The following is a 23,618-nucleotide window of genomic DNA, read 5'->3' on the forward strand; positions in this document are numbered from 1 at the left end:
TAACAAATGCCATTAAAAAAAATCAAGTTTTTATTGAGTGCTTTCTATGTGCCAAGCATTGTCCTAAATGCTTGGGACAGTACAATTCAAAAGAGCAGGTAGGCCCAATCCCTGCCCTTAAAGAGTTTACTGTCTATGAGATCTGACACTTACCTTTGTTTAGTGTGAGAATAAGGAGCAGGGATAAATCCAGCTGTGCCTCCAGGATTTCGAACCTTTATCTTTACAATTCTGATCCTGGTATGTGGATTTGGGCTCTGAGTAAAACTAAAACTCCAGCTGCCCGCCTCATTTCTGTGGTTTGACCTCAGAGAAGCTATACAAAGGAGAAACATAGACCTGAGAGTTAAGGAGATTTGTGTTCTAATCCAAGCCCTGCTTTGTAACCTAGAGTGACTCAATTAGCCTTTCTGGATCTCAATTCCCTCACCTATAAAATGGAATGAAAAGACCTGTCTCAGTAACTCTCAGATTGTGAGTTCCATCTGGGACCAAAATGCTGACTGTTACAATTATCCTGTGCCTCCTCCAGTGCCTAGCATGCTGCGTGAGGTATAGGAAGCACTTAATAAATACCATTTCAAATAAAGGCATCAATCAGAAATGTTGGTATCCAGGGACGCCAGACTGTGTGCTCTCTTTCCCTTTAGCCTTAACCACCCTGCTTCTTGGTAGGATGGGCTGCCATGCCTGAGAGAACCACATGGCCTGATTACATTTCAATTCCACATTGAAATGTCCATCACTACCCTCCATGACCCACAAAGAGGAGCCTCCATCATGGAGATTTATTCTTATTCTCCCTCCTACTTAGATTGTGAGCCCTGGGTGGGACAGGGACTTTGTCCAAGCAGATAACCTTGTATTTGCTCCCAGCATTTAGTACAGTACTTAATAGCACACTCATTTTATAATAACAATAATAATAGTAATTATTATTGCAGTTATTATTGTTATTATTATCATCTCACCTGGCACAAAGAAAAAAATGTAATGTTTGGTGTTCTTTTGGGGAAGCAGCATGGCATAGTGGATAGAGCACAGTCTTGGGAGTCAGAAGGTCATGAGTTCTAATCCTGACCTTGCCACATCCCTACTGTGTGACCTTAGGCAAGTCGTTTTACTTCTCTCTGCCTCAGTTATCTCATCTGTAAAATGGGGATTCAGACTGTGAGCCCCACATGGGACAGAGACTTTGTCCAACCCAACTTGCTTGTATCTACCCCAGCACTTAGTGCAGTGCCTGGCACATAGTAAGCACTTAACAAATACCATAATAATTATTATTAAAATGAAATCATCACATTTTTCTCAATTTGACCAAAACCAGTTTTAAATGAATAATTTCTACTAGGTGTGAAATATGTCCCTCATCTCATAGTAACCCTCTGTTTTGTTTTCTTCTAAAATCGAGCTAAGTGCTATTTGTAGTTGTTCTGTAACTGGAAACCAAATTGCCAAGCCCAGCTGCCCTAATTATTTACTCAGCATTGTGCTGTCCATTACTCTGACAGGTTCAATATGCATTGGTTGGTTTTCCAAAGCGAATAGAGGCAGAGAACTCGATATTGCCTACCAAATCAAGGGCCAAAGTGATAATGTAAGCTAATGTGCAGGGAACGTGTCTGTTAAGTTGTTATGCTGAACTTTCTCAAGCTGTTACTACAGTGTTCTGCATGCAGTAAGTGCTCAAATACAGTTGAGATTGATTGATAACATGCCCCTCCATTCCGTGCTTCTGGTCTAAACCTCAAGAGTTCCTTAATTCTGCTCTAAGGCTCCTCTGCCTGATCTTTTCCTAGATGACAGCCTGTCAGATATGGAAAATCTCTTGGGGAATTGACTCCTGTCCAAAAATGGTCTCATGCCTACAAAGATCTTATCTTTAGCCTGAAAGTGCCTTCTCTAGACTGTAAGCTCCTTGTGGGTAGGGAACATGTCTACCACTTGTGTTGTATTGTGGTCTCCCAAACAGTTAGTACAGTGCTCTGCACTCATTCACTGCTCAGTAGATACCATTGATTGATAACAGTCTGGCCTGTTTGGATCTAAATGTCACTTTTTCTGAGGCTGAGTCTTGGGATAATGATAAACTGTGAATGTATAGATGTTCCCATCAACTTTTATTGCCCTTTGTGGTGTCCTCTGACACTAAAAGCTGGTATTCACTTCCTCTTTCTTTTAATTATTGAGCTTTCCAAAGATGAAGAGTAGGAACAAAGGGTATCCCAAAAAAATTTACATATGGGATGGAAAGACATGATCCAGGGACCTGGGCCTAAGCAGGGACCTCATCTCAGCTGGCATCCTGGGAGATTGGGAAAGACAGCTAATCGCCCTCTTCAGTTCCTTGTTGGTACAACTCGTAAGTCAGGAATGGTGGGCTAATGCATGCTTTGCCAAGAAAATGGCACTCTCCAAATTAGGGCTCGACATTGTGAACCTTGATCAATATCTTGTACTCCCTCAGCCCAAGATAGTCCTTGTCCGGAGTTGACCGACTGTTTCTTTTGTTTGCTTTAGATTACCTGAACCCCGTGGAAGAGAATCCTTTCGTCTCCCGGAGAAAGAACGGCGAGCTCCAGGCCTTGGACAACCCCGAATATCACAACACCCACAAGGAGCAAGCCAAGGCAGAGGATGAGTATGTGAATGAGCCACTGTACCTCAACACCTTCGCCAACACCTTAGGGAACGCCGAGTACCTGAAGAGCAATGGGCTGTCCGTCTCGGAAAAAGCCAAGAAAGCCTTTGACAACCCCGATTACTGGAACCACAGCCTGCCGCCTCGGAGCACGCTCCAGCACCCAGACTACCTGCAGGAATACAGCACAAAGTACTTTTACAAACAGAACGGACGCATCCGGCCCACCGTGGCGGAGAATCCAGAGTACCTCGCAGAGTTCTCCCTGAAGCCAGGCACCATGCTGCCTCCTCCTCCCTACAGACACCGAAACACCGTGGTGTAGGCCCAGCAACGCCACGCAAGTGGCGGGATCCCCTCCTCCCACCCCTCTCCTTTTCTTTCTCCCTCCTGTAGCCTCCTCCACCCACCCCACCCCTCACATGAAGATGTCCCAATGGAGAACGTCCAAGATGCCATGGAAGTCATGTGTGTGTGGTCCTCATTTGGGACTGAGAAAGTGAGAAAGGATGAGAGAAAGAAAGGAAGGAATGAAGGAAGGGCTCCACTGGCATTTCTCTCTTTCTCCGGATGAGGGCCAGTCAAAGCAGGGCTAGCCAGTAAAGGGCCAGCAAATGCGAGTGGCAGTGTTGCCCACTGTCAAAACAGTTCTTGAATTGTAAGCTCCAGAGCTGTAGGGGAAGTCCCAAGATGCCCGTTTCTAGTACCAGGAACTGATGAGGTCCTATTCAGCATTCCTGGAAATCATAATGCAGTTTCCATTAGGGAAAGGACAATTTTTATATCACATCTGATAGTGTAATAATTGAGACTGAGAATCCAATTACTTTCTGTAACAATTTCTATCCTGCAACTGAAAATGACTAACCCGGCTTTCATAACTGCTTGATACTCCATCAGGACTCTGAGAAATAGCTAGGATGTGACTTTTGTCTCTGGCCAAGTCCCTCACCTTAGCCCTTCTGATCACTTCAGTTTGCTTTTCTCATTGCAGATAGCTGACATCAAAGCTTTTGGCTATGACATTAGCATTTGTATATGTCAATTATCCAGGTGCTCTAAATGAAAAGTACTTTTAGTTCATCAAAAAGGCTCCCACCGTAGAGGTGTGGTTTTTGGAAATTTTAAGGGAGGCTAAGACAAATATTTCTAAAAGCAGATCCTAGCTTAAACCATTTTATTGACACACACACACACACACACACACACACACACACACACACACACACACACACACACACACACACACACACACACACACACACACACACACACACACACACACACACACACACACACACACACACACAACTCCCTTCAGCCCCCCCCCCCCCAACTCCAGGGAAATTACAGTTAAAAGGCAGTGGGCAACACTGAGCTGAGGAGAAATTTGAGGACATCATCATGTTTGGAAATCTAGTATTTCCAGAGGGGTCCCACTAAAAAAATCTTTTAAAATAGAAAGAAGACACTGGATCAGGCAGGCATCTTTGGCCGATGCCAGAAATGTAGTTTGCACTTAAGTTATAATTTTATTCGTTCTCGTTATGAACTCTGTTCTGGATTTCGAATGAAGCAATATGGAAGTGACCAGCAAATTCAAATCCTTTCAGTACTATTTTTAAAGCATAAAAATGAAGGAAGACTGTGGAAATGCCAAAACGAAACCAAGCAAGTCTTTAGAACAGCGCCAGAAAGCTGTGAGAGGGACAACACATGTTGATGCCTATGACAACGTAGACTGAAACGGCGGGAAGTTCAGCCCTACCGTGGGAGGTGACGAGGAGGTGTGGAGTTCGGTGTGCTGGATCTGGAAAGGAAGCCTGCCGGCACTCTCCCCCTCTCCCCATCCTCTGTGCACAAGCAAGATGGAACAAGTACAGGTTTGCCTGGCTGCCAAGTACCAAGGTCAAAAACTGTAAATAAATACAGGATTTCCCCATGTACTACTTTTCCTTTCATTCATAGCTTTTGGTCTGATGAAACTCTCTTGTTTCAACTCCACAGCACCTTCAATCCGGAAAGTTCCCTTTCACTGGATCCTTGTAAACTGGGTTGAGGCCGCGTGGATCTGAGGAGCCCAACCTTAAATGATGGGGGTTGAAACAGGATTCTCTCAGTCAAAAAAGTGTGAATTGGTGAAATCACTTTTATAAATACAGAAGTATAGAAAAAGGGCACTTGTCAGTCCTGGGTGGCTGTTCCATTTGCACGGGAAATGGGATTAAGAAGGTATAACTGGGTGATGGACTGCCAGAAGAGATAAGGCTGGACAACCAGGCTCAACAGATATGGGACTCATCTATTTGTGCCAAGTTGGTGGATTTGGGTGAACAAAAGAGTACCATATGGGAACTTCTCTCTTGGAAGCCTCCAGCAGCTCTGTGGCATGCAAGAGGAAATCAGGGAATTTTTTCAGCCAATCGGAACATGGTAGAGAATAGGAACTATTCACCTGCCAGGGTCCTAAGGGCCCGAATTGCCAGCTGTGTTGGCCTGAAGGGAACGAATGTCCATGTAAGCTTCAGAAGATTCAGGATTTAGAGATGGAGGTCAAGTGATCACCCCACCAAATCATCAACCTCCAAAATGGGGTCCCCTATTGGGCAGTCCTAGCTTAGCCATCCCAAAACTCTTGAATTTGGGGTGGGCGAATGGTGGGGAGAAAGAGGATTTCTCCGAGGTTGGGAGGGGTCCACACTCCTGACTGGAATCAGGTGGCAAAGAAGTAGGGGTCATTAAAGGGGGCATTAGGAGGGCCAAAACCTTGTTCAAGCTTGGGCTGGAATCACCTCATGGCCTGCCCTTCTGAAGAACAATTTAGAGTTAGGCAAGGATTCCCAGTTCCATCCCCTGGCTAGACTTTTTCCTTCAGAATCCCCAGAGTCCCTTGAGAGCCTCAAGGACCATGGATTCCCTGGTTTACATCACAAAATCAGACTGAAATGCAATGTTGAGCATGGGCTTTAGAGGCTGGAAGGATTTTCCCACCCAACAGCATAATCTTTTTGTCTTTTGCTAAAGCACATATCCCCAGGGTATTACCTGTGGGGCAGTTTCTTGAAGAAAAATCATGTCAGTCTTTTCTTGTTTAAGGTAACAAGTGAGAGAGACCTGGCCTACAATTAGACTCTCCCTTCCTCTTGGACTATAAATCCCATGTGAGACAGGGATTGCATATAATCTGATTATCTTTAATCTATTCCAGTGCTTGGCACATAGTAACATTTAAAAAATATCACAAGAAAAAAGTAACTAGGGATCTGTCATTCCCCACACCAACTGCAAAGAAGTAATTTGGGGGCAGAGGACAATATCCAATAATACAACCCAGAGCCTAATTTTTCCAATCGATCTCCCCAGCAATCACTTTTTGGGTTAGTCACCTTAAGTCATTGTATAGTCGTCTTGGCAAAGCTATCTGGGAATGGAGTGCTGGGAAGGAATTGGGAATGCCTCTTTGTTTTAGTGAAGCTTGATTTCAGTCCAGTAAGTAGAAATGAAAAACTGTTAAGGGATCCTCCCTATGTGGCCAGACATCTTGGTTTCTGCTTTAGCCAATGACACTATTTACCAATATATCCTACAAGCCATTCAATAAACTTGGAGGAGCCAAAGACAAATTCTAGCTGCAGTGAACTTATTAAATCCATAAACATTTTTTGTAGATTCACATGTCTAAGAAAATCGCTTTTCAAAATATGAATAGGGAATCTTTGGAGGCGAGAGGTCATTGACGAAGTAACAGGCCAGATAGACTATGACCCTAAATGCATCAAATATTGTGAGGAAGAGCTTTTCACAGTAAGAGCTATTTTGTCTCTTGCTGTGCTCAAAGCATGGCAGACCTGCAGCCTGGTTCTCTCCCCTTGAGATATCCCTGATTGACAGTTCAATGCAAAGTCTCTTTTGGCCCACTAGGGAACTAGGTAACACCCTTAGTGTGTATAAAATGCATTCTACTTTCCCTCCTGGGTCTCAGAGTTATAGCTCTATTGTACCAGGGATTGGGCTCCATTGTAAATGAGGGATTCATAGGGATTATTGGAGCACTCAATAGAGAGTTTCAGGAGCAGAGAGGGTAGATCACAAATAATACAACCAAAAGAGTGGAGTCTGGGCAGGCTGTGAAAAGGCAGAATGTGGGTTTTCTTCTTGAGAGTCAGTATCGGTTCCCATGAGAAATCTGCTCTCCCTGTCAAAATGTGAAGCACATGGAGCTTACAGGGATCACTTGGGTGCTGATGGGCACAGAACACCTATTAGCCCTCCTCCCCTGGTTCCAGGTTCTCTCCAAGGCTGCTCACCCCTTCACCTTCATCAATTCTCCCACGCACATGTGTGCGCCCATATATCTATATATCCTCAGCCATGCCCAGCCACTGAGGCTACCAAAACAGGAAAGTGTGTAATAGGAAGGCAGGAACAAGTAGCTATTTGACTGAATAAGGTGTGACCCCCATCATGACCCAGGGGCTCTATGAATAAACAGAATTTAACGAACAATTTATTTACTTCCCAGATTAACAAAAGTAAAAACAAAATGTTATAAGCCAGCCCCAAAGGATATATTGTATAAATACAATATGTTCTAAAATTGCCTAATATTTCCAAATCTCAAATCATGTATTCACTGTCATGGTTTCTTGTGGCGCCAATGCCCTTGGCTGGGAGCCAAACTAGGGGGCTTGAATGGACAGAAGGGTGGTCTCTCTGGGCAGCCAGCAGTGAAGGTCGTGGAAAAAAAATCAATGAATTGTTCCTAAGTGCCAAATCAAATGAATGCCACTGCAAGGTCTGTACAAAAGGGAAATGCATGAGCTGAAATGTCAGGTTTTGCAGAGTGGGCAATACCTGCAATTTAAGCCCCCTGGCTGACCTGTAAGCTAATCTGCGAGGCTGTTTCCTTGACACAAATCGTGCTTTCTAGTATCTACTCTACAAACCCTGAAATCTGATTCCTAAACTTGCTTTCTAGACCCCAGTCTGGGTTCCCAGTTGCAGTCCACATCATCTGTTCGGGGTTTGTTTAATGCCAGAATTCAAGAGAAAAGTGGGCTCCACCTGTGCTACTCCATGGGCTCTGCAAGGAAGGAGTCGCACGCTAAAGATCATGTGACCCGTGCTAAAGATCATATGGTGCCTTTGGGTATCTGCTGGGCCCCCAGATATGGCAGGGTGTTATCATCCCAGGCAGTTCTGCACCTCTCAAGACCCCCAGCCTACCAACCCCTTCCTCCAGCTGTTAGGGATTCCACCAGGAGGATCAGGAGACAGATGGCACTCAGCTGGAAGAGTAATTAAAGTAAGATGAACATCAAACTCCACAGAGATGTTAATGTGCCTGTTATTGTGGTGGGACTGGTTCTTGACTACCCAGAAGAGAATAACAAAAGGAAGGGAGCCTGAGATTCCTTTGTAAAGCCTAGTCCTCTCAGCAACAGAAGTCCTCTGTGGGTATTCTCTCAGGCCTGAATCCCCCTGGTTGCTGAGCAAAATAGTCTACCCCTGCCAGCTGCTTTGCATCTTTTAATTAAAAGAAAATGCTTCCTAAATAGCAGAAGTGGCAGCCAGTCAGTGAGAGTCACTTATTTGGGGAGAGTAATGACAAGAACAGACCTTGTTTTTCCACACCTTCCTCCCCTACTTCCCCCTCACTCGTCTCCCTCCCGAGATTGACAAACCTTCTCTGAGATGCTCTGTGAAAAGATTCAAGGGTTTGCTTTGTGGATAACCCTGTCCACTTTCACCTGCTCCTGTGGACATCCCATTAAGTAATCCAGGAACAAGAATAAGCCCTTCTGCTTTTCTTTTCATCTTCAGACTCTGAGATGCCTCACAAGGGGTTTGTGCCCCCTCTCCCAGCCCCTCAACTTACCCCCCTGAGAGGAGAGCCTCAACTCTTAAGCCCGAGGAATCTTTTTCTCTGCCTCACTGCTTTCCAGCTTGACCCTCGGGGCCGGCTGGTGAGCCAAAGTTGAACCAGGGTCAACTACCTCTTTCTGTGAAATACCAACCTACTTTGAGCTCCCTCAGTGTCAGGTTCCTTCATGGTGTGGCTGGGGTTTAGGGACTGGAGAGGATAGATTTTTTTTCAAGCCATGCCATTCTGGGCAGGAATTTCCAGTTAGATCTCAGGAGGAAGCCAGAAGCCCTTCTGCACATACACTTCCTGACAGCCTTGGTGTTTCAAAGAAAAAACCTGTGGGGTTTGAGGCCCTCAGTGTTTGGAGCTCCTCATGGTAAAATGAGGGCCAGCCAGGGGCTGAGCAGTAGCAAGACTCTGCACTGTGGCCGCCACCCATCTCGAGATGGAAACAGCCACTCTGGCTCAATCAAGGTATCCTTGTTCCCCCTGTCAGGGAGCAACTAGCATTATCATGTCATTATACTATTGACCCAAGCCTTCTTGAATTTGTAGTGATTACTGTGTCTCAAATCCAGTGTTCACTGGAACAATGGGATGAGGAATATTCAGAATTGTGAGAGCTTCAGGTTTTTTTCATTTTTCCATCATAAAAAGTCCATGTTCTCTAGTAGGACTTCATGCTGAATCTACTCTTGCTCTTGTGTGGTCATTGTTCCAGAGTTTTATACCCAGAGCACAATAAAAAGCTACATTTCTAGCCATCCATTTATGAAGGGGAACAACACATTGAAACAACATTTCAACATTTGTGTTCAAATTTATATCCCCGGTGCATCGATGTTTTCTCTAGCCCCTGTTTAAAAGAAACGTGAAATCAGTTTTCAATGTGCTTATCAGCTTTTCAGCTGAGTAGGGTACCCAAGCAACCTCTTTTCCCTGGCCCCTACTGACTTTCTGGGGCAATCCTCTCTACAGAATGCTCTGAAGACAACATTTTTTGGGATAACCACAGCAACGAACTGAGAAGGCATTTTATAAGTGTAGATATGTAAGCTGTTCTCTTAAAGTAAGGTACTATGAAATATGTAGCATAAACTGGTACTGCTGTTAAATGGGTCGATTATTAAACTGAGCAGCTGTGTGCAGGCAGCTAACTTTGAAGTGCTTCCACAAAAGGTCCCACATGTCCATGTTTGCCACTGGGTGTAATGCTTGTTGGCTTTTTGCATGTTGCTTTTCACAACGTTTTGGTGATCCTCCATGCTCACACTTCCAACAGGCTGGACCACAAATTGTCCAAGGTGAGGGCCCACCAGAATAGCGCCTCCTGTAGGCCAGTCCATAGCACAAAGGAATGGTGATTTGTCATCTCATTTCCACCACCCCAAAAGGATTTTCTATTTCTAGAAAAGATGGTTTCAGGGATAACTGTGGGCATCTGAAAAGGCACAGATTTAGAGCGCTACCCCATAATTTTGCCATTTGCTCTGTTCTGAAGGAATCAGCATAAGAAAAAATGCCTATCTTATGGCATGCTATTAAACCATCCGTGCTTCATCGAAAACCCCGTGTTCAAAGTTAGCTGCCTTTTTGAAACAAAATACTACTGTATGTTACTTTGAAAATGTGAATAGTATTTTTATAGCTTGTTAAAGACATAGCTAGTTGCATTTGTAAATAAGAATAATGTTAGTTTTCTTTTGTGGACATCTTTACTTGGAACATAATTGTCTTTAGAGTTGATTTGTATATAAGTAATGGGCTTGTGATTTTCTTTTTGTTAGAAGGTATCATTTGAACATTACTTGTGATTCTGTGTTTAGCACTATCGTGACGTGTTCAATTTCTGCACTGGCTTACACAATAGGATATGCCAACTGTGTGTGGTGTAATGTTACTTTAACTTCCTTTTCTGTTAAAGCTATGAAGGATTACGCACTTAACACATACTAACTTTGGAAAATGTTAGGTATATATTTTAGTATAATTCTTCCCTTTCCTGGTGTGTTTATTATTTTTTTTCCTCTTGTTAAGATTCCCTATTTTGTCATTTTCAGAATGAGGGAGAAACAGTATTTTTAATTTGTGAAATTTGGCTCTTTCTCAGATACTCTCAAGTTCCTGTCAGATCTTGGGGGTGAGCTCTACCTGTTAAGGTGATTGTAGATGGAAATCTGCTTTGCCTCATCTCACACTGATCATCCCAGCTGAACAATTTGAAAACTGCTCTGCATTTTTGTTACATGAATCTGTCAGAAATCTATTTTTAATTTAATATAATGAAATTCAATAAAATATGAAACAAATGTCCTTATGTGTGGCTGAGATTTGTTCTGGGAAGAGGCAGGCTTGGTGGTGGTGGTTGTAAGGTTGTGATGGTATGTTCACTTTGGGGTCACTAACTGGGGGAAACAAAGATGATTTTCTTCTGATGCATTTTCTGGCAACTAGAGGAGTCTTGTCCTGGTCTGAGATGTGAATCATTGTCTCTATGTTTTCCTATTCTTATATTGCCTAATGTTGGGAGACTGGAGAGCAGCTACTAATTCAAGGTTTTGGGGGAAAAAACATAAATCTCATAAAATTTATATGAGATTTAGTAGACATGGTTGCTGCTCACAAGGAGCTTAGTCTAAATAATAATAAGAAGAATACTGCAATAATAACTGTGATATTCCTTATACACTAAATATGTGATAAACATTAATTTTTTTAAATGCAGGTATTTGTTAGCGCTTACTATGTGCCAGGCACTGTACTAAGCACTGGGGTGGATACAAGTAAATCGAGTTAAACATAGTCCCCATCCTATGTGGGGATCACAGCCTCAATCTCCGTTTTACAGTTGAGGAAACAGGCACAGAGAAGTGAACTGACCTGCTCAGGGTCACACAGCAAACAAGTGGCAGAGTCAGGATTAAAACTCATGAACTTCCGACTCCCAAGCCCATGCTCTATTCACTACACCATACTACTTCCCATTAGCATTGTGCTAAGCTCCAGGGTCCCCTATCAGGGTTACACCTGCAGAGTTTCCAGTACTCTACCAGTCTTGGCTTTGGGAAGGAGAGTCAAGCAGAGGCATACCCATTCCATTCCTACCTTGGCCAGTGGCTAGCGAGTGGAAGGCAAATCTGCTACAAGTCAAAACTCATCCATGCTGGGCAGTAGTGGCATGGAAGAGAGTCAAGGGTGGAGACTCGAGTTTACTGCACAGAAGGCGGCAATGGTAAACCACTTTCATATTTTTACCAAGAAACCTCTATAGCTACACCACCAGAACTATTGCAGATGGAAAGCGGGGCATTCTGGGACAGATGTGTCCGTGGTGTCGCTATGGGTCGGAAATGACTTGATAAGCCAAGACAAGCTCCAGGGTAGGTATAATATAATCAGATCAGACAGTCCCTGTCCCATGTGGAGCTCACAGTCTAAGTGGGAAACGGGTATTGAATTTCTTTTTTACAGAGGATGAAACAGCTTCCTGTGGACAGGAATCTTGTCAGCTGCATTGTACTCTCCCAAGTGCTTAGCACAGTGTTCTGCACATGATAAGGGCTCCATAAATACACACCAGACAGAGCCAGGATTAGGTTTACAGTTTAAAAAGAGACATTCTTTCATAAGTTACACACGGAATGAGATGCTGGACCAGAACAGAGTATCAGGTTGCTTGTAAATATTTTGTGACTCAGCAGGAGCCATCTCTCTATTCCGATGTGTAGGAAATGGGAAGCATCATTTTATTTGGCTCTTGGGGATGGGTTGCCCAAGCTAAACTATGCACTTCACATAGGTAATTAGGCACTTCCAGAAACCTCAAGAGCAAATACATTGCTCACCTCTCTAGACCTGTCCAGAAGGGAAAGCTATTTTACATAAGATGTACAGCATTTACCTGATGACATCATCTAAAATACAGATAATTCCAGGGTAGAAATCAGGCAAGAAGACAGGAACTAGGGAAGTTCATCATCATCAGTAGTATTTATTAAGTGCCTATTATATGCAGAGCACTGAACTAAGCTCCTGGGTGGGTACAGTGCAACAGAGTTGGCAGACACATTCCCTACCCATACATACAAGCTTACATTGTAGAGGGGGAAACTGTCATCAATACAAATAAATAATTTATAATATATGATTCAAGGATTTATACATAAGTGCTATGTGGTTGAGAGTGGGGTGAATATCAAATGCCCAAAAGAAACAGATTGAAGTGCACAGACAACACAGAAGCAGCATGGCTTAGTGGCAAGAGCCCAGATTTGGGAGTCAGAGGACATAGGATTACCCAGTTCTGCCATTTGTCAGCTGTGTGACTTTGGCCAAATCACTTAACTTCTCTGTGCCTCAGTTACCTCATCTGTAAAATGAGGATTAAGACTGTGAACCCCACGTGGGACTACCTGATTGCCTTGGATCTACCCCAGCATATAGAACAGTGCTTGGCAAATAGTAAGCACTTAACAAATACTATTATTATTATTATTATTATTATTATTATTATTATTATTAAGGGAGAGGATGCTGGGGAAAAGAGGGCTTAATTGGAGAAGGCCTCTTGGAGGAGATGTGGCCTTAATGCTTTGAAGGAGGGGAGAGTTTTGGTCTGGCATGTATGGAGTGGGAGGGAGTTCCAAGATAGGGGGAGAATATGGGATGTCTAAAGTTCAGAACCTGGAAGGAGGGGTGAGACTGTGATTGTTCATAGAAACAATGGTGCCCAGGACATGGGGACAATGGACTCTTTCTGGTGAAGTGAACCTGCTTATTTGGAGAGACTTGTTCTGTCATGGAGTTGGAAATCAGACTTCTTCTCCTAATTATAGCCACGTATCCTACAGGCACAGGACAGATTAACTGAGCCCAAATGCTTCCTGTGCTTTTCAGTGGGACTAAATCAAAAAGTCACCAGATGGTATCAGCAATCTACTGGGGAATTTTGGAGGTGTATTGGTATGGAATCCTGAGGTTATCCCTGCAAAAGACTGTAACAACTGTTTGCAAATACAATATATTATTTACATATATGCATATACATATATATTTATCATGAAGAACAAGTGCACACCAATAAACACTCTCCCCATGCATGTGTACTTTTTCCTACATTTTCAAAGAACATGCCAATGGTGGTGAAATTAATCTATGAGTTCATATGTGACTGAAAAAGTCAGTATGGGATCTATAGTCCCAGGTATACTGGGCACACTCAAAGACTATTCTTTGTTGTGCTGACATATTTAATGCAGCTCCTGTTTACTATTCACATTTTTGCCTTCTCGTCTCATGATCCTTGCAAAGATTCTGGTCAGAAATGGTGGCTACTTTCTTGATTGTACTTCTTTGTTTGTGTCACTTGGCAGCAACTCTTTTCAGTTGAGATATCACATTGTCTGCAGCTCTCGTAAAGAACACGAAGTTTGTTTTCTTGAAATTTTGCTGCTGGAAAATTGCATTTAGAATTACCATTTTTGGTAATTCATGTGTGACTGGTTGAAGGGTTCGATGATGCTACCATATCTATCATGTTCAAATATAAGTATAGTTATTGTCTACAGCTATCATACCCTTGCCATTCATCATTATCAATGTCATCATCATCAATGGTATTGAGCTCTTGCTGTGTGCAGAGCGCTATATTAAGCGCTTGGAAGAGTACAATAGAAAAGAGTTGGTAGACACATTCCCTGCCCACAAGAAGCTTACTTTCACTGCTATTCACTGCAGAAACCCAAGGAAATATAATGTGTTGTGTGGTACAGTGAAATAAGTCCAAGGCAAAGGCTGGATTATATTGCTTGGCACATAATAAGCACTTAAATATCATCATTATTATTACCACATCTAGCCTTGGCAAATATCAAATTCTCTTCTCTGCCTCCCCCGGCCCATATATTATTCTTCCTCCTCGGGGGTGGGAGAGACCTTAGACCTTCTTCCACTCCCTTCTGCATTACCCTGACTTGCTCCCTTTATTCATCCCCTGACCCAGCCCCAAAGCACTTATGTACATATCTGTAATTTCATTTATTTATATTAATGTCTGTCCCCCTCTCTATATTGTAAACCTCACTGTAGACAGTGAATGTGGTATATTGTACTCTCCCAATCACTTAATACAGTCCTCTGCACACAGTAAGCTCTAAATAAAAACAATTGACTGACTGACAAATGCACAGAGAGCAAATGTGGTATGTAAGTTTGTGTGCATAGAATTTGCCCCATTCCTCCACTTTAAAGCAGAGAAGTAGAAGATGGGGGCCCTGGGAAGAGGTAGGCAAATGCTGGAGTACTGATATTTTGAAAGGAGGTAATCCTTCTGGCTGGTAGAGGACTCATTCCCTTGTTTCCTTTCCCTCTACACCACCATCAGACCAACCACATTACTATCATCGGGACCAAAGTTCAGTTTCCAATGTGCCATTCACCTCGTGAGACAAACCACTGGTAAAATCAAAAAAATTTCAATCATCAAACTGTATATTGAGTTACAATCTAGTTGATTCATTTTCCTTCCACACGACAATCACCGCCACATCCACGGAAAGAAAGAAAGCTAAATCAAGAGTGGGAGGATCAGGTGCCAAAGATCATCATCCTCATAGCAGTTGCAAAGTTATAAATGCAATGATTCACATCGAGTTACTTGAAGACTGTAAACCAAATGGGACTCAGGAGACAGGAAAATATTGAAAAAGCGGCACTTGCAAATTGCCAGTAGGTAATTTAAAGAAAAGACACATCCACTGGAAGACCATCTCCTGTGTTTCTATCCTAAGTAAAATACATGTTTGTTCAAGTGGATTATCATATCTCAGTATGGCTTGTTAAGAGTTCAGTAATCAAACACCACCAAGATAGTCTGGTTCTCCTGGATGGTGAAGCTTTGTAGACTGATGTACGTTTTCACCCCACATAGCCCCCGGGACCTAAACATTCACATAGCTTGAGTCATACCACAATGTCATACCAGAATGGAGCAAAAAAACAAATGAGGTTTTTGTTTCAGAAGTCCTTTAACTGCCTAGAAATTCTTCATCATAGAAATTTACCCTTGAAAAGTATGAGACTTTTTTCTCCCTGAGTGAGAGTCATGGCAGGATATCTCAGTATTCTGAAAAACCCAATAAAACACAAAGGGCATATTGAAAAACATTTTAGGATGCAAGATACATAAGTCACTGCCCAGCACTGGAAGAGTAGTGCAATGGCTAAAACTTGGAAAATTGAGATCTAGGAAGACTAGAAAACAAAAATGAAATGTTTTGAAACTCATCCTGGCTAAAATTGATCTCTTTCTTTTCCCTCCTAAACATGCAACTCCTTTTCCTAACTTTCCCATTACATTGTTCTGAATGGACCTTCCCTCTAGACTGTAAGCTGTTTATGGGCAAGGAACGTGTCTGCAAGATACTCTCCAAGTGTTTAGTGCAGAGCTTGGTACACAGTAAGTGCTCAATAAATACCACTGATTTGATCGAGTCTAGTAATTCAAACTTTTCATTTTTTGTAGCATCTTTAAATCTCTTGAACTTCTACTCTCATTTAACTTTACCCATTACTGCTCCATTTAGTTGCCCGTTCTGAATAATTTATCCATGCTGCTTTCTAAGAACCCTCCTGAAACTGTTGATATTGTGACATTTTCTGTCTCTGCACCTTACTACACTTACAAATTTTCAACTGTCATCCACTCAGTACAAGAAAAGGGCTTTCCCATTTGATCATTTTCTAATCAAATCCTTTAAAGTTTCAGTGAGTAGCTTCTCATTCTGGTGCTGAACAATTTTGATAAGCCGCAACCCAGAGTTCACCTTCCCCACTTTTCATCATTTTTATAAATTAAAGTTTTTCAGGACCAGAATAATGTGCTGAGGGATGAGGGAGGTAGAGACACACACTGGACCCTTCCCAAGATGACATTTCCTCCTTTTCATTCTGTCTCAGTCTGTCCCTGTCCCACACTAATGGCTGAGGGGTGTCAGGTCAGGGACAAGGAGCTTATTAGCTTATTTCCTTCTTATTAGAAGGAAAGAGGAAGGGAAAGGCAGGAAAGAGGCTGCACAACAGCATATTGGGGGTGGCAGCCATGTCCATAGCAATAGCAGTGGCTGCAATCAAAGTTTAAATAAACAAGGGAAATAAAACACTGGATTACAGAAGGAGGGATGGGTTAGGGTGCAGAGGGCTGAAGGAAATAGGTGTGGGGAGCAGAGAGGGCAGGTGCTTAGTACACTGCTCTGCACACAAGAGCTCAATAAATACAGACTGATTGATTGAAAATCGCTAGGAGTTGGGGGAAAGGAGGGTTTGAAAGTATCAGAGAGATGTTGCAGTGAGTTTTAGTTACCTTCAGTGTTCAGATGGTGTGTCAGATCCTGGAACGGAACCTAGCTGTGTGCGTGCCAGGTTATAGGAAAATAAATCCCTTGATAAAACATTCATCATAGAGTCACATTTCCAAGGAACATAATTCGGTCCTTTAGAGGAGTGCACCTGCATGGTATTCAAATATATTTCCACAAGACAGTTTAATGGCTTCATTCATTATTGGTACACATTTACATTGCTATTTCTTTCAAGTACGTCTGCTGGATTTTTAAAAATGTATGTATATTGTTTTGATAATTTCTCTTTTAATCTGGGGAAAGCACAAATGCCAATTACATTACTTCTTATAGGAAAGTACATCTTAATGATAATCATGATATTTGTTAAGCTCATACTATGCACCAAGCACTGTATTAAGTGCTGGGGTAGAGACATTTTAAACAGTTGAGACATAGTCATTGCCCACATGGGGCTTACAGTCTAAGATGGAAGGAGAATGGATACTTAATCCTCATTTTACATTCAAAAATGCTCGACAGGTCATCCACTCCTCAGAAAACTCCAATGGTTGCCCATCCACCTCCACATCTATCAAAAATTCCTCATCATTGGCTTTAAAGCACTCCTTCACTTTGCCACCTCCTACCTCATCTCTCTACTCTCTTACTATAACTCAGTCCATACACTTCACTCCACTAATGCTAACCTCCTCACAGTGCCTTGAACTTGCCTATCTCAATGCTGATCAATCACCCACATCCTACCTCTGGCCTGGGACACCCTCCCTCCTCAAATCCAACAGGCATTTACTCTCCCCTCCTTCAAACCTCAAAGCCTATTGAAGGCACATCTCCTCCAGAATGCCTTCTCTAAGTCCCCCTTTTCCTCTTCTCCCACTCTCTTCTACATCTCCCTTTATTCTTCCCCATTTTCAGCCCCACAGTACTTATGTACATATTTATAATTTTTTTATTTATATGCATGTTCATCTCCTCTAGAGTGCATGCTCTAGAATGTGTCTATTTTTGTAGTGTACTCTCCCAAGCACTTAACACAGTGCTCTGCACACAGTAAATGCTCAATAAATGTGACAATGAATGAACTTTATGGATGAGGAAACTGAGGCACACAGGCATTAAGTGAGCGACCAAAGGCCACACAGCAACTAAATTGTGGAGTCAGCATTACAACTCAGGCCTCCTGCTTCCCAGGCCCATACTATTTCCTCTAGGCCAGGCTGCTTCTCTACACATTAGTGTTCTTTCATATAACAATCTATTTTCATGGGATCCTTTAAGAACACTAACCAGAATGCATCAGTAATTTATCTCCTAGTTCATTGCCTTGATCATACTCAAAATGGACAGTACTCATCACTGTCCACTGACTTGATTTCATGAGAAACTCCTGCCATTTTCTGTCTGTACATGTAAGTCATACTTTTTGCTATTGAGACATCCTCTGGTTCAATATATCTGTTTTTCCCCTGGCCAGTCATTTATTTACTAACTTCTCCCTGTGGCTTGTCCATAGCCCCTCTCATCTCTCCCACCGCTCTTACACTTTAAGCCTTATGTGGGCCAGGGACCATGTCTGAATCAATAGTCAACTGATTTTCCCCAGTGTGCTTCTCACATTATGAGCACTTAACAAATATACTGACTCCTCAATATTTACCCAATCTGTTCTGCATTTCACCCCCTGGAAAATGTTTAGAGTCATCTGCCACACCTTATAGGAAAAAGTAAAATAAAACCAGTTCTGACAGTGACCCCCAATAGTGGTTGTAGCTGCCCCTTCCTTTTGTTACTGATTTTAAAGTTAGATTTCTAGTTAGCACAGTAAATTCCCTCCAAATTAATTATTCCTCATTTGCTGTTTTTTAAAAAGTCTACAATGAAAAACCTTGTCAGAGGTCTTTTGAAAATCAAAATATATTATGACCAGCCCCCACCACACACCGCCCCCCCCCCCCCCACCCCATTCATTGGCATGATGATCCTTACTCAGAACAGGAGGAGATTTCTGACAGGGAACTTCCAAATAAGAAAATACTACATACTGAGGAAAAGACAAAATGTCTTCTCTAAATGATCTGTGCTTCTAAATAACTTAACATTTCTGTAATTTTCTAGTAAAGGAAGCAACACTCACCCATCTATAATATTTTGGATCTCCTTTCGAGCTCTTCTCATAGATGGGCATTGCATTGTTGATCCACCGGTCCTGGGGCATAGTGGTCATCTGTAACAGTAGGAACTGTGAAAAGGGCAACTCCTTTGCCCAAATTCTTTCAGATGTCTTCCAGTCCTGGTGTCTTATTTACACCTAGTTTATCAATTTTCCAAGTGTATTTTACCAAACTTTGATGTATTTACTCAGATCTAGCTGTCTCAAAAAAATAACTTGAATGTGGAATGTCCCTCAGTTAAAAAACCAGCATGAACTGAGATGCTCAGCTATGTTCTCTTCATTGCTGGAAGCACCTTTCACCCTATGTTTGTCAGGTGGTTCCACTGATTACATAGCCAGCTTCCTCTTCTTAGTAAATGTTTCAGAGCCCTTGATGATTATCATTAGTATCACTAGTGTGGGATCATTTATATGGTGTTCCTCAAATTCCTTTTGAGTTGTGTAATTTTCTGTTTACACTTAACCTGCCACTCGATATGGACCTTCCTATTCTCCTTTCTAAGGAGAATATGGAAAATATATCAGCTCCCTGAAAACTATTTGAAATATTAGATTATTCTATGTTCAACTGATTTCTGGTATCTGCTGTTCTCATTTTAGTTTTATTACCTGCTACCACAGAAAATGAGTTATCCAAAGAGAGCAGTTCCCAAGACTAGGTATTAAAAACAAGTCAGTACATGGGCAGACTGGCTTATGCTTGTTTCTTTGTTTCAGAGTTTGGCTTTCATCCTACTATTTTCCAAAGACTCGCAGCTGGGAACTGTTGAGTATCTGGTCTTTCATTCAAGCAGCTCTCTTCACTTGAAGCATTCTGTTTACCTTTCTCCCCGATGCTGTGTGCTTGTACATTCCAGATTGTTATCTTGTTGTGAAGTATTCCGTGGACACTCTCCAGATTGTTATCTGCTTCTGATAGTTTATTCGCCCCTCATTTTCCAGGGCCATCTGGCTTTCTCTAATTCCCCCAATTAACCATAATAATGAAGAGGATGGTTGGGAGGAGGGGAAGTCTACAGACCTATTGAGGTAGAAAGGAGGGGAATTTTTTGTTGAAAACCCGTTTATTTACTGCAAGTATTTTCAGCCCAGTGCATAAGATATAATTCTCAATTCCTCAACAGTCAAGGGGGTAAAGGAAAAGGAGGTCAACAATCTTCAGTAAGTAAAGACACTTTCATAAAAGGGTAGTCGCTTATTCCTCCTTATCTTTGTGCAGGTATTTTTCCTTCAAAGGACACATTTGCATCAGATAACAAGTTGAGGTCATAGATGAACAGTAATGTTGATTGCATAGCTTCCTAGAACCTATCTCTCCGCCCTTCCATAGGAACCTGAGATCAGTCTGTTCTTGCCCTTTGTGTTGGGCTCACTGGAGGCTGACTAGTAGAATTGTTCTTCCTAACAAGAAAGGCAAGAATCTACTTTTAGAGGAATCTCTCAGGCCTTGTTTTACACCACTTTAAACTTGATTGGGTGGTTTATTAAATGGTAAGCTCATTATGGGCAGGGAACCTGTCTGCTCATTCTGCTGTATTGGGCTTTCCTAAGTGCTTAGTACAATGCTCTGCAATCATTCAGTCCATCATATTTATTGAACACTTACTGTGTGTAGAGCACTGTACTAAGCATTTGGGAGAGTACAGTGGACACATTCCCTGCCCACACCAAGCTTACAGTCTGCACATAGTAAGCATTCAATAAATATGATTGACGGATGGTGACTCTAGACACAAAAGCAATCATATATATTTCCTGAAAATAAGCTTGTTTCCTTTTCACCCTTAGGAGATCTGCAGCCAGCTATGACCAGGAAGACTTAGGGTCAAATGTAAATTTTTGCAGACAGGGAAATAGGGACAGAAAGTCATCCAGTGAGTCTGAAGTAAAACAATGATTCAACTAAAATGCCCATCTTTCCATCAAGCATGTTAGCACAATTCATGATCCAGGGTACATTGAACTGCAAGGTTTATGCCTTCATGACTGCCCAGTTATCTGGCTGGATCATTGACCCAAACCTTGTCTGACATTTAATCACAGATTCTAACAGTTCAGCTGTTCATATCCCAAAGACTCTTTAGGTGGTCCAACTGAGAAAGTGTAGGAGTTTAATAATGGGAATATTTGAGTCAGGAATTACTAACAGCTGTTTCCCTAGCAGGGGTCCCTGGGCAAGGTCTGCTGCAAAAGAAAACACTACTCGCTAAAAAGGCACTAAATGGTATGCCTTTTTGTTGTTGTTGTTGTTGTTAGTAAAAGCAATGTTTTGGAATTGGCTAGACATTTCAGTAGAGTTCTGAATGTACCTCCAGTGATATACTATTACTTTATTCAAGTCAGAGAAATCTGACAAAAGAAATGGAGGAAGAGGGAGAGGGAGAGAGGGGGAGAGAGGGGGAGGGAGAGAGAGAGAGAGAGAGAGAGAGACAGAGAGAGAGAGAGAGAGAGAAAGAGAGAGAGAGAGAGAGAGAGAGAGAGAGAGAGAGAGGGCAGGGAGTGTAAGCAGAAGGGAAAGCATATGGGAGGAATGGAGGAAAGTGCAGAGAGGAAGAACAGAGAAGGGACAGAAGAAGAAAGGGAGGAGAGGGAGGGGTGACATTACAAAACAAAAATCTCATTTAAAGATGAATAACAATAAAGCATAGCATTAGTAACAGTAGTCATCCTGACTGGCCCTCTAAATAATAATAATAGTAATAATAATAATAAATTGTTATTATCATTATACATGTTAAATGCTTACTACGAAACAGGTACTGTGGTAAATACTGGGGTAGATACATGATAATTAGATTGGACACAGTCGCTTTCCCACAGGGAGCTCACAATCTAAGTAAGAGCAGTTTAGATTTAATTCCCACTTTAAAGAAGAGGGAACTGAGGCCCAGAGAAATCAAGTGAGTTGTCCCAGGTCACACAGCAGACAAGTGGCAGTGTCAGGACTAGAATCCCAATCCTCTGAATCCTAGTCCCCTTCTTTTTCCAGCAGGCCATGCTGCTTCACAAAGATCGCAGGCAATCACAGATAGCGAACACTAATCCAGAAGCTGGGAAGCTGGATGTGAAGCATGATCCTTTGCAGAGCTATTTCTGAGCATTATAGTTCTACTATAGCAGTGAGACACATGTAGGACAGGGACTGTGACCAACCTGATTCATTTCTATTGACCCTAGCACTTAGAACAGTGCTTTGCACATAGTAAGTGCTTAAGAAATGTCATAATAATAGTGATATAGTTGGCTCAGGTTCAATAAATTTACCAGTTTGGGCCCGACTCCTGTTTTCCCAGGTACATGAAACAGTGAACATTTGATAGAGAGTAATAACCATCCATTCCAAAAGCTTTACAGCTTTAATTTTCAAAGGTGTCATAATTTCCATTAGGCATAAAAAATACGTTTTTGTCCCTGTGGTAGCCATTTGTATGGCTTAATTCGGAGATAGGTTGAAGGACTGCATAATGGAAAATATTGATGTGTTACTTCAGGGGTGTGGCTAGGCAGAACAGAAATAGCAAACGCATTGATCCAGGGCCTAGAAGTGGAGCCCTTAGTGAATTTCATGATGACGCTCAGCTCGCTGTTAGGGGAATGGCAGCAAATAGCCATGTGAGGATCGATCATTTTTTAGCTGATCACTCAGCTAAAAGAGTTCTAGAAAGACTCAAATCAGGGAAAGTAGCAACAAAGAATGATGGCACATTTGCAGGAAGAAACCACGGGAAAAATGAATGTTTCTCAGAATGAGAAAAATATATCTTCTTAAACCTCCCAAGAAAATTAGAATAGATTTGTCCCTATAGGACTTGGATGCTTGAAAGTATAGCGACAACAATTGGACAACTACGAAGAAGTAGCAGAGATCCTTGTGTTAATGAAGGTGTTCCAAGGATACCAAAGGGGAAGAAAACAGTGGACGGGCCAGATACCAAAGAGAGATTCAGATTGGGATGTGAAAGGGAGACAGCTATTATTCTGGCTCCCTGGCACCTTTGTGATTTCCAGGGTGGGCCATGGGACTGAAAGTGTGTCAGTCAGATTTCTGGGCAGAAGGGATTGGAACAAGTTCCCAAAAACACTTTTAATGCTGTCCCATGTTTTAGCCCCAGCCCTGTCAATCATGGAGCCAGCTACCTCTGAGCCAATCAAAGTGTGTGCAGGGGTAAGGCAGACAGGACAAATCTTCTTTTACTTATACAGGGAAATCCACTATAACCTGGGAGTGGAGATTAGCTACTGGCTCTTGAAGAACTTAGAGATACTCATTCAATCATTCAATAGTATTTATTGAGCACTTACTATGTGCTAAGCACTGTACTAAGTGCCTGGGAGAGTACAATATAACAATAAACAGACACATGTGGAAACTTTTTGAATCAATGGAAGTTAATATGTAAGAGCATAGATGAGTTGAAGATGCCACTACAGAAACAAAGTGGGAAGCAGCTTGGTCTAGTGGAAAGAGCCTGGGTTTGGGAGTCAGAGGGACTGGGTTCTAATCCTGGCTCCACCACCTACCTGTTGTTGGACCTTGGGCAAGTCATTTAACTTCTCTGTGTCTTAGTTATCTCA

General features: G+C 42.2%; 1 protein-coding gene across 2 annotated transcripts in view; it reads left to right on the forward strand.

Moving 5' to 3' along the window:
• ERBB4 (erb-b2 receptor tyrosine kinase 4) overlaps positions 1–3,798 on the forward strand; it is a 1,221,345-nt gene extending 1,217,547 nt beyond the window's left edge. For both annotated transcript variants that reach the window (XM_038749108.1, XM_038749109.1), the window contains one exon: positions 2,524–3,798. In XM_038749108.1, coding sequence (XP_038605036.1) covers positions 2,524–2,969 — 446 coding nt within the window. In that variant the 3' untranslated portion in view covers positions 2,970–3,798. The remainder of the gene's footprint in view (positions 1–2,523) is intronic.
• The last annotated feature ends 19,820 nt before the right edge of the window (positions 3,799–23,618 follow it).

The sequence above is a fragment of the Tachyglossus aculeatus genome, chromosome 7, assembly GCF_015852505.1.
Source record: "Tachyglossus aculeatus isolate mTacAcu1 chromosome 7, mTacAcu1.pri, whole genome shotgun sequence".
Classification (NCBI taxonomy): domain Eukaryota; kingdom Metazoa; phylum Chordata; class Mammalia; order Monotremata; family Tachyglossidae; genus Tachyglossus; species Tachyglossus aculeatus.